At 33.8% G+C, this 15442-nt stretch overlaps 3 protein-coding genes across 4 annotated transcripts in view; all 3 read right to left on the bottom strand.

Annotated features, from left to right (window-relative positions):
* Window positions 1-1568, bottom strand: part of LOC132143395 (receptor tyrosine-protein kinase erbB-4-like) — a 157639-nt gene extending 156071 nt beyond the window's left edge. Inside the window, exon 1 of one of the 2 annotated variants that reach the window (XM_059553570.1) lies at window positions 1155-1568. In XM_059553570.1, the coding sequence (XP_059409553.1) occupies window positions 1155-1254 (100 nt within the window). In that variant the 5' untranslated portion in view covers window positions 1255-1568. The remainder of the gene's footprint in view (window positions 1-1154) is intronic. The other variant, XM_059553571.1, reaches the window with a different exon arrangement.
* A 2587-nt stretch (window positions 1569-4155) lies between these two features.
* On the bottom strand, window positions 4156-11201 carry ube2f (ubiquitin-conjugating enzyme E2F (putative)). Its single transcript, XM_059553569.1, has 10 exons — window positions 10775-11201; window positions 9120-9271; window positions 7649-7678; window positions 7106-7171; window positions 6893-6960; window positions 6263-6333; window positions 6083-6140; window positions 5486-5518; window positions 5315-5377; window positions 4156-5103 (listed from the first exon to the last, which is right to left on the bottom strand). Exons 2-10 carry the CDS (start codon window positions 9235-9237, stop codon window positions 5053-5055), a joined length of 558 nt encoding a protein of 185 aa, XP_059409552.1. The 5' UTR covers window positions 9238-9271; window positions 10775-11201; the 3' UTR covers window positions 4156-5052.
* Window positions 11202-11619: 418 nt separating this feature from the next.
* si:ch211-93g23.2 (uncharacterized protein LOC100005086 homolog) lies at window positions 11620-15119 on the bottom strand. The gene is made up of 6 exons (XM_059553159.1): window positions 14951-15119; window positions 13664-13824; window positions 12621-12834; window positions 12355-12458; window positions 12123-12260; window positions 11620-11806 (listed from the first exon to the last, which is right to left on the bottom strand). The coding sequence occupies exons 1-6, from the start codon at window positions 15059-15061 to the stop codon at window positions 11710-11712; spliced, it is 825 nt and encodes a 274-aa protein (XP_059409142.1). The 5' UTR covers window positions 15062-15119; the 3' UTR covers window positions 11620-11709.
* Window positions 15120-15442: the final 323 nt, after the last annotated feature.

The following is a 15442-nucleotide window of genomic DNA, read 5'->3' as shown; positions in this document are numbered from 1 at the left end:
AAAGATTATGCACTACAGTCAGCATAGCTCAAATTGTTGAGAAAAACACTTAAATTAGTTTATAAATACTCAATGTTCTGATATTTTGCAGGTGCAGTAACCTTGAGCAGAGGCAGCCAATAGAACCTCTAACATTATTTGCATTGGTTCATTATCCCATTATTAATCTAGCATTAAAGTAGATTTACTCCAAAAGAGCTGAATCTAAATTCATTCTCTATGAAGAAAAAATGAACTAAAAGTCTCTATGAAGTAAAAAAAAAAAAAAAAAAAAACTATGTCTGAATAACAAATCAGACAAGTCACCTCAAGCTTACATGAAAAATAATTAGGTTTTTTAATAAATAATTAGATAACTAGAATTTTCTTATGAAAATATATAAATTATCAAAATAAATAAAATCGTTAATAAACTTATTAAATAGCCAGAATAGCAAAAAAGTATTCAATTTATGTAGTATCAATAATAATAATAATAATGTGGGGTGTTCTTAAAAGAACAGCGTGAAATTTTCTATGAATGCACAATCTGTTAATTCTTAAAGGTTCAGAGCGCTTCCGCAGTCATTACACATTGTGAAGAAAGATGCGTAAAAACGCAGGGCTCCGCGCTTCAGCTGCCCTGATGTTTCTCGGTTGACTGCCACCATCGTGTGGAGAAGAAACGAAATAACTTTAATTGCTCATTCACACTTCGAAAAACAACAATCAGTGAAGAAACAAGATATTTTCAAAAGAGACGGACTGAGACATATCCGTACAACAGCGTGCGCAAACGCGCAACGGCGGTGCAAACAGTGATTTATCATTACTAGTAGATTTCTGATGTCAGTTTCCCATAAATATAGATCTCTGAAGATTTTTTTTTACACCTTCTTGACTTCTAATTGTCATTAAACACGCATATAAAACTGAATTGCATCATGAATTGCGCACTGATGTAATTTGGCCACTTGGAGTTTTGGATGCACAGAAGTATTTGCGCTGCCTGAGTGAGAATACACGATTACTGCGAGTTCACGGATTAGAAAATGTTGAATGCATGACATGTTTTCACACATTAAATTAAATGTTATACCAGAACAAAAAGCTATCCAGCAAGACTGATAAAAAGGGCGGATAAGCACTTTTACGCACGGGAGTTGGACGCTCACCTGACTGCGAGGTGCACAGGGGAACAATCACAGCAGTGAGGAAGAGGACGATGATGATGTCAGATCGCATTTTGGTCATATGAAGAGGCTGCATATCCATTTCTTCACATGTCCACTCCAGTGTCCCGTTGGCGAGCTGTCAAAATGTCTTTCAGCCTGTGCGTCTTTTCGCAGCTGTTCACATACAGCGCATGATCTGAACTTGCGCCTGGGTTTATGTCTGCAAGTAAAACTGGATCAGATGATTAAATAGCAGAGCTGAAAGTGAGTTATTCCTTGTCTAAATGTGACTGCGTTGGCACGGTCATCACTCTGCACTGAATCCCGGACCGAGTTACGGTCTCCGAGCCCGAGCGCTTGAACACCGCCCATCTAAACACTGATTGGATGGAAGAGTGACTTAACTAAGGTAAAACACGCCCCAAACAGATCCCTTATTATTTGGGAATTTGGTATTTATACTATAGCATTATGAGTCGTAGTTTTTACGGAATGTATATTTAATTCCAATCGTTTTCTATAATGTAGAAAAGTCTTAAATGCTTTTTATACTTGAAACCCACGTTAACGTTTTTGAACATGCACAATGACAACCTACTATTAAACGAAGAACCCCGCAAATATCATGGCATAAGAACAGAGTATTAATTTAGTGGCATGGTATTTCCACATAACCATTAGGATTTTAAGGGTTGAGGCTTATCCTATATATTTACGTTTGAAAATAGAAGAGGAGTAATGTATATCTGATCATATGGAAGTATTCCTTCAGCATGTTCTAAGTATATTCAAGCCAGACAAAATATGCAACACCATTTTTTAAACAATAGCGCCACCTGGTGCAAAAATTAAAACAAACACAATGGCTGTGCTCAAAACCTTCGTTTGGAATAGCATACTATTCATACCAACTCCGCAGAAGGGTGGATTCTGGATTGCAATATATCTGTAATCACCCTATATTGTATACCTCCTATGAATAGTATGATTTTTTTTTTTTTTTTGCATGCACTGAATACCAAAATGTAAAGTATACAGCCGAGGACTACTGTGAATACACTACTGTAATATGATTGTGCAGATATCCAGTGTTACTGTACCAGACACAATAAGAGATTGTTATTATTATTGTTATTATTATTAGACTAATTTTGTGTAAAACTGTTTTAACATGGTAGACTATTTAAAAGTATTATTATTGAATTGGAACTGGAATCCATACAACTTTTAAAATCTGAACAGATTTTAAACACTAGATATCATAAACTTGCTGACTTTGTAAATGGTTAAGAGGATAACTACCTGACTTTACTCCAAACAGTCCCTCCAGACACAAACTCACACAAAAATGAGTCTTGTTGCTAAAAGATGCATGACAAATGATAACAATGTGTCCTACAATCGGCTTGAAATATCAAACCTGTTTGATATTCTCAGATAGGATGAGATCAAAGTTAAGATATCGGGAGTCTGTGCCCATCATGTACGGTCAACTTTCAACAAGTTTCTGACTTCTGGCAACTAGCACAACATCTCCAAACTGCAAATCTGGACAAGTCATGCAGTGTATTCCAGCCTTTAGTGAGCTCCAAGCCTAGACAGCAGTTTGGGCAAATTATGTCCAAAAATTGCATCTAAATAGGAAGATTATTACTTTTTGAGAACCAGCCAAATAGCTCTAATTAACCAGGACAGTATATGAATATTTCTTTCCAAACAGAGCCATAGTCAGCTGCCTACCAAGTTAACAGGCAAATTTATATTATATGAATACCAAAAATGTGTTTCAGCAGGAAGCTCACCAAGTTCAGATCCAGCCAATGTTAATGGACACATACAGGGACAAAGCTCCACATTATATACCCTTTTCCACTTATAGCTCTAGTTGGCCAACTACCTAGACAGCACTTTTTTATGCAAATTCTCGTATTACAATGCCTAAAAATGCTGTCTAGATAGGTGGCTTACTAGACTAAGACAAAGTCAATGATAAGCTCTTAAAAATACATATACATATATAAGCAAACTGTAGAATTAAGCACAAATTACTCAAAATCTTTACTTAGTGGTAGAATTCTTCTTTAATATACTTTACAAATGGATATACACCTCTAAGGAGAAAAAGAAATCAATTTAAATAAAGTAAATCCTTACTAATTAAACAGGCTTTATGGCTGAGCAGTTCAGTAGCCCAGTGCATGCTACCAAATCAGACATGACTTAAAAACACTGTCTCTCCCGCTCAAACACACACACACACACTTTCACACAAACACAGTACAAGCATACAGGTATTCTTGTATACATGCATACATCAGTAAAGCTGAACGTGTATACACTGATGAAAATTAATCTCACAAATTCGTCCTGAACATGTTTGGGTCAGATTTCACACAAACTTAAAAGTACTAAATAATATTTAGCTTTTTTGTATTATTTGATGATAATTAACTTTTGACAAAAAAAAATCACTGCCCCAAGGCAGGAAAAATTATAAATAGTTTAAATGTGGGGAAAACATGCTTAAGTTATAAGCTCAAAATCTTTATCAGCACATCTTCATTACATTCAAAATAGAGTTTCTTGTTTTTACCCTGTGATTTGTGGGTAAATAGTAGTAACGCTCTTTTCTGCCACAGGATTAAAATAATAATAATAATAATAATAATAATAATAATAATAAGGACATTGTGACTTATCTTACAATTCAAACTTTTTTCCTCACAATTCTGAGTTTCTTACAGTTATGTTCTTAAGTCTTTAACCTCGTAATTCAGACTTTTATTCTTAGAATTGTTTATTCAAAGAATAAAAATCCAAATTATGAGATATAAACTCACTTTCAATTACCTTGTTTATTCTTTATTTCCATGGCCAAAAAAAAACAAATAGAGTTGTGAGATGTAAACAGAATTTGGGAGGAAAAGTCCAAATTGCAACAAAGTAATTCAGAACTCCGACTTTTCCTGCTCAGAATTCCGACTTTCTCGCAATTCTGAGTTCATCTTTTTTTGCATATCAAGTCAATTGTTAGATAGAAGGTCACAATTATATGTTTTACTTTTATTTCATTGTGTAAACTGGCTTCCATAAAAATGTGACCCGGACAATCACGAGATTCACCCGTGAACATATATTTGAACTGAAACGGTTTCATGACTCATTCAGAGGCACCCACAGACATTTTGATATTTGCGCGTGTACACGTGATACTGAGTAGTCCGATAAGTGCAGTGATTTTACATGAAGAGAGGTGCCGAGTTACATGAAATGGCTTTACAGAATCCACTCGGAAACACACTGATGTATTCTGTGGGACATCAGTGCTATATATTTTTGTGATTCCTCATCGGTGGACTCCTCCCCCAGAGCGAATGAACCAATGGAACTTTGGGATTTCTATGACATCACTTATGAACAAATTAATCTCAGTGTTTGTAGGTTGTCAAGTTTTGAGAAGAAGCAGGCCGCAGAAGTTGGCTTACAACATGTGTCCAGTTATATGTGGCAAAAAAAAACAGAGGCACTAGCATAGGAGGTGACATCAGAGAGGTTATACGTCCTCATTTTCATGATCACCGTCTTTGTACTTTTTCTTTTCTTTTTTTTTCTTCTTTTTTTGTGGGTTGGGGTAATAGCAAACTTGATGAAGAAGCTGCATGATTGTCCGCTTCAAAAAACAAATAAAAAAAGATATCGAAAATGGAAAGTAAGGCCCACACCCCCCATCCACCCCTCCCAAATCTTGATCAGGGACTTACAGTGTCATTCAATATGCTTTTTAACTTTCTTCTGTCCCCAAGAATGTTTTAATAGTTTGAGATTTTGTCTCTGTTGTAGTCTGGATTGATGTACATCTGCAAAGTCACATGCATGTGTGTGTGGCTCAACAGAGACATCATCTTGCATAGTTTTTAATGAAGTCCTGAACTTTGTTCCTGAAATCCTCCTGAAACAGGAAGCATCAAGGAAATTGATGGGTTTGGATAAAACACATACGTGCAAAGGCTCTGCACATAAGGCTGAGCGATGTATCAAGCATTTATTATATATATAACCAATACACATAATATCAGGATGATTATATTTAGTTTTTTTCTTTAACCAATAAATAAAAATAAAAGTTTGTAAACATGTTTAGATGTGTGCTGGTGCTCTACCTTGTCCCGTAAATGATGTTCCGCTGCATCTATATTCAGTGGGTCATCAAAGTTAAGAAGATCCTGTGAAAGAAACAACACATATGTTGACCTTCCCCCTGGAGGATGACAATTTTAACATATATATATAGCCTATATATTATAATAAAAGATTCTTTCATGTGTACTTACAGTGAAGAGTGAATTCAGTCCCCATACTACATCCTAGAGACAAATAAATTGGTGGAAAAACACAGATTAGCCATTACATTTAACTTGAGCGCCATTTTTTTAATGCATTGTTATGCACAAGACTCAGCAAAAGATGTGAGACATAAGCATTTGCCTTTAAGACAATGGTCTAGCACATTTACATAGAAATACAACGAAAAACCAGGTTAGTGGAATGCAAAAATGAGTTTTGTGTGAATGGCCCCTAACACGCACGCATAGAAAAATATCTATTTTTTGTAATAGATAACCAATTGAATTACATATACTTGCTATATTTGAGAGTTTCTAAAGAAAATATAAAATATTAATGCTGGAAAAACATTAATATGGTTTAAAAAGCTGTTAACCGAAATATTTGTTTTTACAAATTTTTAGTTATTTAAGGGCATATAAAAGTTAGAAAGAAAGAAAGAAAGAAAAAGAAAGAAAGAAAGAAAGAAAGAAAGAAAGAAAGGATATTTTATATAGAGAAAGAATATGAGGCAGTTTCAATACAGTTCAGCCTAGAAAACACTAATGAATTTTTCCAAGATGCATTACAAAAACACAAATTACCTTTAGAGTACGAGTGGGTGCCCATCCAGTACCATCAATTGAATGCTCTCGCAATAGACTATTAGAGATTTTAACATTAATATAATATCATTTAAAGAACACAAATACAGCTGTCAAAATAAAATCAATCTGGCTTCTGATGCATTAAAACGTGAATAAACTACAAATAAAGATACATACCTCAGACAGATCTCCCCAGTTTCTGCAATGTTTGGATGCCATATTCGAGTCAAGCACTTGACTCTAGGAGGCTGTGGAAAGCAGAAAGGAAAGCAGTTGTCTTACAGCTCACAGTTTAAAGTAAGTAAAGTTAATGTCATTCTAAAATTGTATGATTTTAATCACTTCAATGGAACAAAAAAAGATATGTTGCAGATTGCTTTTGTACACGTAAAACAAAAATGAACAAGACTAAAAGCAGCATCCAATTACAAAATAAATAGTCTCTAAGATTAATTGTAGGCTTCATTTTAAATACATCTAGTCACTTATTTAAGCTATATAATCACTGTATAAATGTTATGCTTAATGCCTTTTGCCTCAGTAATATTTCATGATTTTGTTCTAAACTTAGATACCAGGGTTGAGGGTCTCTGCACAGCCTTTACCGGGCTATTACAGGTGCTCTGAGGTCAAAGATGGGTTGTTATACATGTGTACATTTGCGTGGGCACTGCAGAGCACCAGTAATGCCCGCAAACATCAATATAACAGCCCCGCTTACAAATGGACTAATAAAGTCATCGTAGCACTGCGAGTGAATAAGTGTGGCATTACCTCATTACTGCATGATATGTCACAGGCACTTACCACCATATTATAGGCTTCGGGAACTTCAATCTCAAACTGAAACTTTCCACCAAGGTAATAGCCTTCATCTGATGAGGTGTTTTGCAGAAATGTAAGGTTATATTTTCATTCGCAAAACAGATTAACATTTAACAGACACTTACAATGAAAAAGACAAGCAAATGGCTATTTACAAAAGGAGCAATGTGAAAAAACAATATGATGTGAAATTACCTGGTGAAATGGCCAACTGGAAGTGACAGAGTTTGTTTTCATCAGGGAACGTTAATTTACAGGTATCTGCAGAAATGTTTAGAATAAGAGTTCATTAATCACACACACAAAAAAAAGAAATTAACATCTGTATTACAGCTGGCACATCCAGACAGGTTTGTAGATGTATAAAAAAGAAATAACGTTAGGGATACACCTTTAAAACCAAAGCGGTACTGATAAGCCAATAATTATTTTCATGTTGTTAAAAGAACACAAAAATGAATCACTAAAAAATTCAAACCAATAATTTCATGTGATTTTAGATAATCACAACACTCTAATGTACAGTGTGAAAATGTATATGTTTTAATTCTTGTTGAAATGTATGAAATTATTGATTTTTTAAAGACAAATTACAGCAATAAATAAAACATATACATACATATATACTGTCTTTACTCATTTAGATTTGTACTGTCCTTTAATCAATAATAAATAGTAAGTAGTATTAATATATTGTGCATCCTTAAAGAGCATAAAAAATGACCTGAATGTACTCACTCGGAAGGTTAGCCTCAAGTTCTGAAACATCTGTAAACAGATAAAAGCATGAGTGTTGTTTAGTACTGATGGGTAACAAAGACACTTACAGAACCAGATTTTACTAATCTTCACGTGAACACTTTTTTTTTTTAGAATGATATACTTATTTATTCTTCTCTGAATGTTTTATTATTGGAATTATGGTCTATAGAGCACAAATACAAGACACAGCTCTGTCTAGCTATACTGTATATGGCCACCTGCTTTCTCATGATACCATCTCTAAATGTTGATTTGGGCCTCACTGATTCAGAAAATAGCCTGAGTGTTTGACTGTGGATGGGAAGTGCTTTTTAAGCTGCTGGTAATAGCATACAGGCTCCTCCTCTCGGTCTGTTATAAATAGAGTCTACTGCTCTTCTGAACTGGCCTGAATCACTTCACCTTACACCAGTTTACTCCCTGAAGACAGTCACCGCACAACACAACTCCACTCATTCAGACTCACCCTACTCTTTCAAAAGAGATTGGCACAGTGTAATTAATGAGCCAGTGACAATGTATTGAACCGTGACAGACACACAGAACAATACACAGAACGATAGATAGAATGACAGAGAGACAGATGACATAGAACAATAGAGTGATAGAACGAATGAACGATAGACAGACAGATAGATAGATGACATTACAACAGAATGATAGAATGACTGATATAACTAATGAATGACAGACTGATAGACAGACAGACAGACAGACAGACAGACAGACATATAGATAGAAACATACAAAGACAGATGACAATAGAATGATAGAACGCAGACAGACAGATAAAAAGATAGATAACAATAGAATGATAGATAGAATGACAGACAGACAACATAATAGAATGATAGAACAATAGATAGAACGATAGAGTGACAGACAGACAGATAGATGACATTACAATAGAATGATAGAACGACTGATATAACTAATGAATGATAGACTGATAGACAGACGGACAATCAGACAGACAGACAGACATAGAAAGACAGATGAAATAATAGACAGACAGACAGACAGACAGACAGACAGACAGACAGACAGACAGACAGATAGATAGATAGATAGATAGATAGATAGATAGATAGATAGATAGATAGATAGACAGACAGACAGACAGACAGACAGACATAGAAAGACAGATGAAATAATAGACAGATAGATAGACAGACAGACAGACAGACACAGACAGACAGACAGACAGACAGACAGACAGACAGACAGACAGACAGACAGACAGATAGATAGATAGATAGATAGATAGATAGATAGATAGATAGATAGATAGAGACTATCACTTTAAAGTTTTTCGTGGATAAAATCATTCAAGCCTAATTCGTCCGTGACCCAATCAGAAAAGTCCGAATAACTGGTCATGAACCACTGCTTCAGTGTCATGATCGCAGCAGACAGGAGGAGTGTTTTTTTGTTCAGTGATTGGTACCTTTGATGAGCAGTCGGTCTCTGATGGACACTCTATGAGAGGCATCATTGGAGCCTGCAGGGGTCCGGCCAGCTCTCACACCCTCCTCCCTCTTCAGCTTACTGGCTAACGTCAGCATACCAGCAGACTAACATACACACTCTCACACACACCTGTGAGAAACAAACACACACAAAGATGGTGAACACTAGGGTCACTGTACTTAACTAAATTTAACCTCTTTGTTGCTTGAAATAAAGTAAATGTTAACTCAATAAAATAAAATATTTTAAAAATGGGGGCTAAACATTTTATTTCGGCTAGTTGCCAAATAAGACATTTTTAACTTTCATTTAGTTTAAAGTGATGTACTAAAATAAGTAAAACTGAAATAAAAAAATGAATAAAAACTATATAGACATATAAACAAAAACTAGTACAACTTTAAAATAACAGAAAACAAATACAGAAGTAAAACCTAATTCAAACTATTCATAAAAACTATAATAGCATCTCAAAACACATTTATTAAAATAGCTTTGTATAATTACTTTATGCCATGTTATCGAAACTTTATTCCAATTCTGAAAAATCATTGTATTATTGAAGCTTTAATCCTCTGCTGTTGTATCATAAAGTAGGCATGAACTTGTCATAATAATATTCTGTCAAATGGAATACAGCAACATTTTTTTTTTTTTTTTTGAAACATACAATTTAACAAGCTATGAATGAACAATAGCAGGAGCGAAGTGTGTACATCAATTATAATTTATTCAGGTTGACTTGTTTTTGTTAGCAAGCAGCTAATGTAATGCATTATCATAAGTAAGTGAGTTTGCGAAGATCATGCAAACAATGTCATCAACAGCAATAAACATAATTGATTTAGACTATTTTAATAGATAATTTAAATTGCAAACCACACTGGAGTTCAAATGAAGCATAAGACAGTTGTTTTGTATGAACTCGCATTATACTGACCATTACATAGAACTGCATCACTTAAACAACAACAAAATTATACTGGGAGAAAAACAGACTTTCTAAATATTTGACTACATTCCCAAACTGTACACAACTTTAAATTGCCCACAAAGGACCAATACCTTTCTAATGTGAAAGAATCAAGCACCATGGTATTACCATGTTTTGTTTTTCACTGTAATATCATGCCTCTAATATGAACTAACTTACAAAGTACAACATTTTGTGGACGTGTACAAAAGCAATACCATGTTTTCTACCCATGTACTGTGTCAATACCATGGTATTCTTTAAGTAAGTTAACGTTACCTTGGAACCCCATTTAACGTTAAACGCCATGGTACAGGAATAGGTTAATTTGTCCATACAACTACATATATCAAAGTACCATAGTATTATCATCTGTTACTATAATCTGGTACCGCTACAGCTCTTCCTGTCCAGAAATATTAAAACTCTTAAACCATTTCTATATAATGGGCGTTATTAGACACAGGTGTTATGAAATAAAAGAATAACAGGTTCATTAGCAACGACACCTTGATTCCCATTACACGGTGTATTGTTTATATCGAGACTGAGATGGATGTCTTGTTATATACTGAAACACAGGGGTTAAAATGTCTTTACATTGATAAAACTACTCTAAAAATGTCAAATAAATCGGCTGCGCTCGATTGTACACTTACCTGCCGCTGTCAGGGTCACTGAATTGCTCCGTTTACACCATAATCAGAAAGCTCAAACTGAATTTCACACAGTTTCCCACCAAATAACGTCTAAATATAAGACGTTAGATGTCGTTAAAAAAGCAGAATTGAGAATGCTGCGCAGATTAGTTCCGCTGAGTTTAATGATTTCCGCTGCTTGAGCGGTTTAGAAGCCGGAAGTTGTTTCGTTCATTCAATAAGAAGTCCGTACAGAATCAAAAGCCACAAAGAATACTTCCGCTCTTCTGTGCAAAGCTACTTGAGATAAGAGATTTTCATAGAAACATTAAACTCATGATATGTGACCCTGGACCACAAAACCAGTCTTAAGTGTCAATTTTTGAAAATTGAGATTTGTACTTCATCTGAGAGCTGAATAAATAGCATTGATGTATGGTTTATTGGGAAAGAACCATATTTGGCCGAGATACTATTTTAAAATCTGAAAAAAAAAAAAAAATGAAAAAAAAATAATAATAATAATAATAATAATATTATATATATATATATAGAGAGAGAGAGAGAGAGAGAGAGAGAGAAAAAATCACCTTTAAGGTTCTTAGGAATGCATATTACTAAACAAAAATTTAGTTTTAATATTTTTACAGTATAAAATTTACAAAACATCTTAATGGAACATGATCTTTACTTAATAACTTAATGATTTTTGGCATTAAAGAAAAATCTATAATTTTGACCCATACAATGTATATTTGGCTATTGCTACAAATAAACCCCAGCGACTTAAGACTGGTTTTGTGCTCCAGAGTCACATATAATAATGCAAGTTTGATGTTAAGTGTTAAACATTTCCAGAACAGGAATAAAACACAAATGCTTTATTTATTTTTTTTTTATAAATATTGAGACACAGTTTTTTAACAGATAGGGCTCTGTGGGATTGAAACATAATTTTAGGATTTCTGTGGTTTAGAGGCTAATATATAGAAATATTTCACTACAACTGTTACTTCTGTGTCAGTTGATGAGGCTCCCATTTCTTCCAACAACCTGAAAAAAAAAAATTATATTTAGAATAATTAAAATAAAATAATGAAATATAACTCAGTCAAAAATTATTAATTACAGTATGCTGTTTTATCAATATTATATATACTGAAATATGTAAATTAATAAAAATAAATAAACAAATAAATAAAAATGATAATGTGTTGACTTGATTATTTAGATTATCACACCACTCTTGATAATCTATTTTAGTATGTTGATTTGATTTTAATGCATTACACTGGAGCAAATCCATTGGCTATTGCATGATCTTTCAGAGCATTATTTTTGATTTATGAGCTGAGTCTGTGTGTTTTACCGGTCTGTGATGGTCTGAGACAGTCTCTTGGCCTCAACAGGATCTTTCTCCAGGAAACCTTGATAGGTAGAGAAGGTTTCAACCAAGCCAATAAACCCTGACAGCGGCATAATCTTCCGACACCTCAGACATTCATGCCTGAAAATATATATATATTTACTTTTTTTATTATTATTATTATTTTATTTTATTTTTTTACAGGATTATTGCAAATGTAATAAAAAACACTTACCACTCTTTATCATTGTATGACACAGAGTCATAGATCTTCTTGTAGAGCTCTAGAGAACTGGACCCTATATAAGCTTTCCGAAAAGGGTGCAGGGCTGCATAGAACTGTGAATCAAAAAATAAAATTTTCACTGAAGATCTCAAGTGCAAGGATACCATTAAATTAAAATAAAGCAGCAGGTCACAAACGTGTTGTCTCATATCAAGAACTTATAATGCAGGTTTCCTGAACAACAACCCATAAAACATTTTGTTAGTTTATTTAACCTCTTGACAGATTTCATTGAGTTTGGAGGTGCTTTCTCCATATTCCAGTTCAAAATCCATGGTGTAGCTGAGCAGAGCGAGGCAGCCTCCTGGCCTCAGAATCCTGTCTGCCTCCCGCAGGAAGCGCGGATGGTCAAACCAGTGAGTGGCTGCCATGGATGTCACCAAGTCTGCCACATCATCCTCAAAGGGCAACTCCTCTGCAGGGCTCTGTCTAACGGAGCGGAATAAACAGAGTTATAAATAGTGCGACCATAAATTGTACTGGGAAACCAAATGAGATTTTTTTGGATAAGAACAAATAAAAATATAGCATAAAAACTGTAAATGTATATTGTTTTGTACATTTTGTATGTATATATTTACTTTTTAGTTAATAAATGTTCAGGATTAAACCTTACTAAAGTGGAGAAACAATGCATGAGAATTGCCATCTCAATTAATTTTACTTAATTTATTTTTTGTGTACACTTCTGTATATTAAATCAATTAGGTAAAAAAAATTTTTTTAATTAGGTAAAAATAAAAATGGCATGAACATTTTGAGAAACTTTATTTTAAAGTAATGTTTATGTGATAATTTCAAAATGTATATATGTATATTAAATCTATTAAGCAAAACAAAAAAAATGTTATATATATATATATATATATATATATATATGTATATATATATATATATATATATATATATATATATATATATATATATATATAGCCATAAAAATAATCTTAATTGTCCTTTACAGTCATTTATTTATTAATTCCATCACTCATTCATTCATGTCAGGTTGAATGTGACCTGAATGCACTATAGTGAGCTTTAATCAAGAACATTCACTAACTAAAAAGTATATTTTTTTATATAAAAATACGGTATCATTGCGACTCTAGATATGCAACTAGTAACTTGATATTCTTTGAAGTATCTTGTCAGTACCTTCGTATATGATACTATCGCCATACTATTGTTATAGTTTTTAAGGATAATGAAATGAAGAATTGTTCTTCAGGTTTATATTTTCTTGTAGGTTATTGTATACCTGTAACACACATTTGCTGCATGCTCTTTGGAACTAGCTATCTCCAGTTGAGCTGGACTGACATCTATCCCGACCACAGTGAGAAAGTGAGGGGCGAGTAGTTCAGTGCCCTGTCCTGATCCACAGCCCACATCCACAGCCAGATCAAGATAGCCCTGGATCTGTTCAGAGAGGTAATACAGAGTAACGCTTGTGTGTTTTATGACTTTAAAGATGACTTTAAGGAGAATTTGAAGACTGCAGGGATACTTAAAATTCTGTTATTATTTATTCACCCTCATTTTGTTTCTAAAACATATTGTCTTTCTTTTCACATAGCTCAAAATATGTCCAGGTTGCTCTTTCGCATGCAATACATTAGAGTTAAGCTCTACTGAAATAATTTAAGTTTGTAGCAATTCAAATGTACAATATGTAGTCAATCTTTTAGTTTTAGTTGTATGACTTTCTATTGTCTTCTGAAGTCATGCGATCTGAAAAATCTGGCATTTTGTGCCCAACTAAAGAAATATTTTAATAAATAAAAATCATGCAGGTTTCAGACATGAAGGTGTACAAATATACATCAGTTTTATTTACCTAAATAAAATATTACATTATATTAAGCCTATATTTATCCACTTAAACCACAATAATACACAACAAAAGCATGACAACATAATAATAATAATAATAATAAAAAAACTTAATTGGGATATTGATTTTTCCTGTGATATTTGTTCAGTGGAAAAAGGACTTTATTGTCCATTTGTTTTGTAATTGTGTATACACAAGGAATTTCTGTGTGGATATGCAAAATTTAATTAGAAGGAAAACAAATATTATATTCAATTTAAATAATTTTGATATATGTAGCCTAGTATTATTCCGTTGAAAGTGATAAATACAAATAATAAAAACAAAAGAAATGGTTTGTACACTCTGGCATGTTATGTTCATTTTTGTAAACTGTTGTATATTTTTGCTTTGATTAATAATAATATTGACCCAGAAACATCATTCCTTACGTCAGCACTTGACGAGAGGATATCGATCCCTTCTCTCGCGCACGCTCGATTTCTTTGATAGATTATGTAGGGTAGGATAAAATGTCAGGACCCCCGGACCTTCTGGGAAAGGTGGGATGTCGCTCAAGGTTCAATGTTTCAAAAGGCATACAATGATACAGCTTTGATTCTCAGTTCCTTGATTGTTTTCTATAGTTTAGCCTCAATAAAGACAAGTAAAACACCGTCATGTGCACAAAATGCTGAGTCATTTTTACAAAAGTTTAAACACATAGCCTACTCTTTTTCGAAGGAAGTTCAGCACTTCATCTAGGAGTTCCTGAGGTGGAGACACACGGTACCGCTGATAAGATTCAGCATGTTCTTTTCCCTCAAAATGCCTCTGAGCCATTTGCCTCTCCTCGAGCCGCAACAGACCAACCTGAGACTGACTGGATCTCCATGAGTTATTCATTAATACAACACCTTCAATGCGTTTGACTTTTGACCCTGTAGCCTACTTCCTTGACAATCTAGAAAACGATTGATTGATTGATTGATTGATATATTTTTGTCGCTGGCTTCATAGTGATGGATTACTATTTTTTTAAACCTTATATTTTCATAAGAATATAAGGTAGTATTACATTTTTAAACAATGTCTTATTTTACAATCCAATGCTGAAGTGTGTGCGTGTGTGTATATATACACTGAAAAAATTGATAAAGGCAACACTTTTGTTTTTGCCCCCATTTTTCATGAGCTGAACTCAAAGATCTAAGACTTTTTCTA

This window comes from Carassius carassius, chromosome 7 (genome assembly GCF_963082965.1).
Source record: "Carassius carassius chromosome 7, fCarCar2.1, whole genome shotgun sequence".
NCBI lineage: Eukaryota > Metazoa > Chordata > Actinopteri > Cypriniformes > Cyprinidae > Carassius > Carassius carassius.
The sequence above is the reverse complement of the archived record's forward strand: the minus strand, read 5'-3'. Positions and strand labels throughout refer to the sequence as shown.

Excerpts from the sequence above, each read along its gene's own strand:
- ube2f (XM_059553569.1), bottom strand. The coding sequence starts at position 9,237 with ATGCTGACGTTAGCCAGTAAGCTGAAGAGGGAGGAGGGTGTGAGAGCT. Across the intron at positions 7,172-7,648 it reads ACTTGAGGCTAACCTTCCGA|ATACCTGTAAATTAACGTTC; the intron begins GTGAGTACATTC and ends ACATTTCTGCAG. Across the intron at positions 6,141-6,262 it reads ACTGGGGAGATCTGTCTGAG|TCTATTGCGAGAGCATTCAA; the intron begins GTATGTATCTTT and ends AATCTCTAATAG.
- si:ch211-93g23.2 (XM_059553159.1), bottom strand. The coding sequence starts at position 15,061 with ATGGCTCAGAGGCATTTTGAGGGAAAAGAACATGCTGAATCTTATCAG. Across the intron at positions 12,261-12,354 it reads TCATACAATGATAAAGAGTG|GCATGAATGTCTGAGGTGTC; the intron begins GTAAGTGTTTTT and ends ATATATTTTCAG. Across the intron at positions 11,807-12,122 it reads TCTCAGACCATCACAGACCG|GTTGTTGGAAGAAATGGGAG; the intron begins GTAAAACACACA and ends TTTTTTTTTCAG.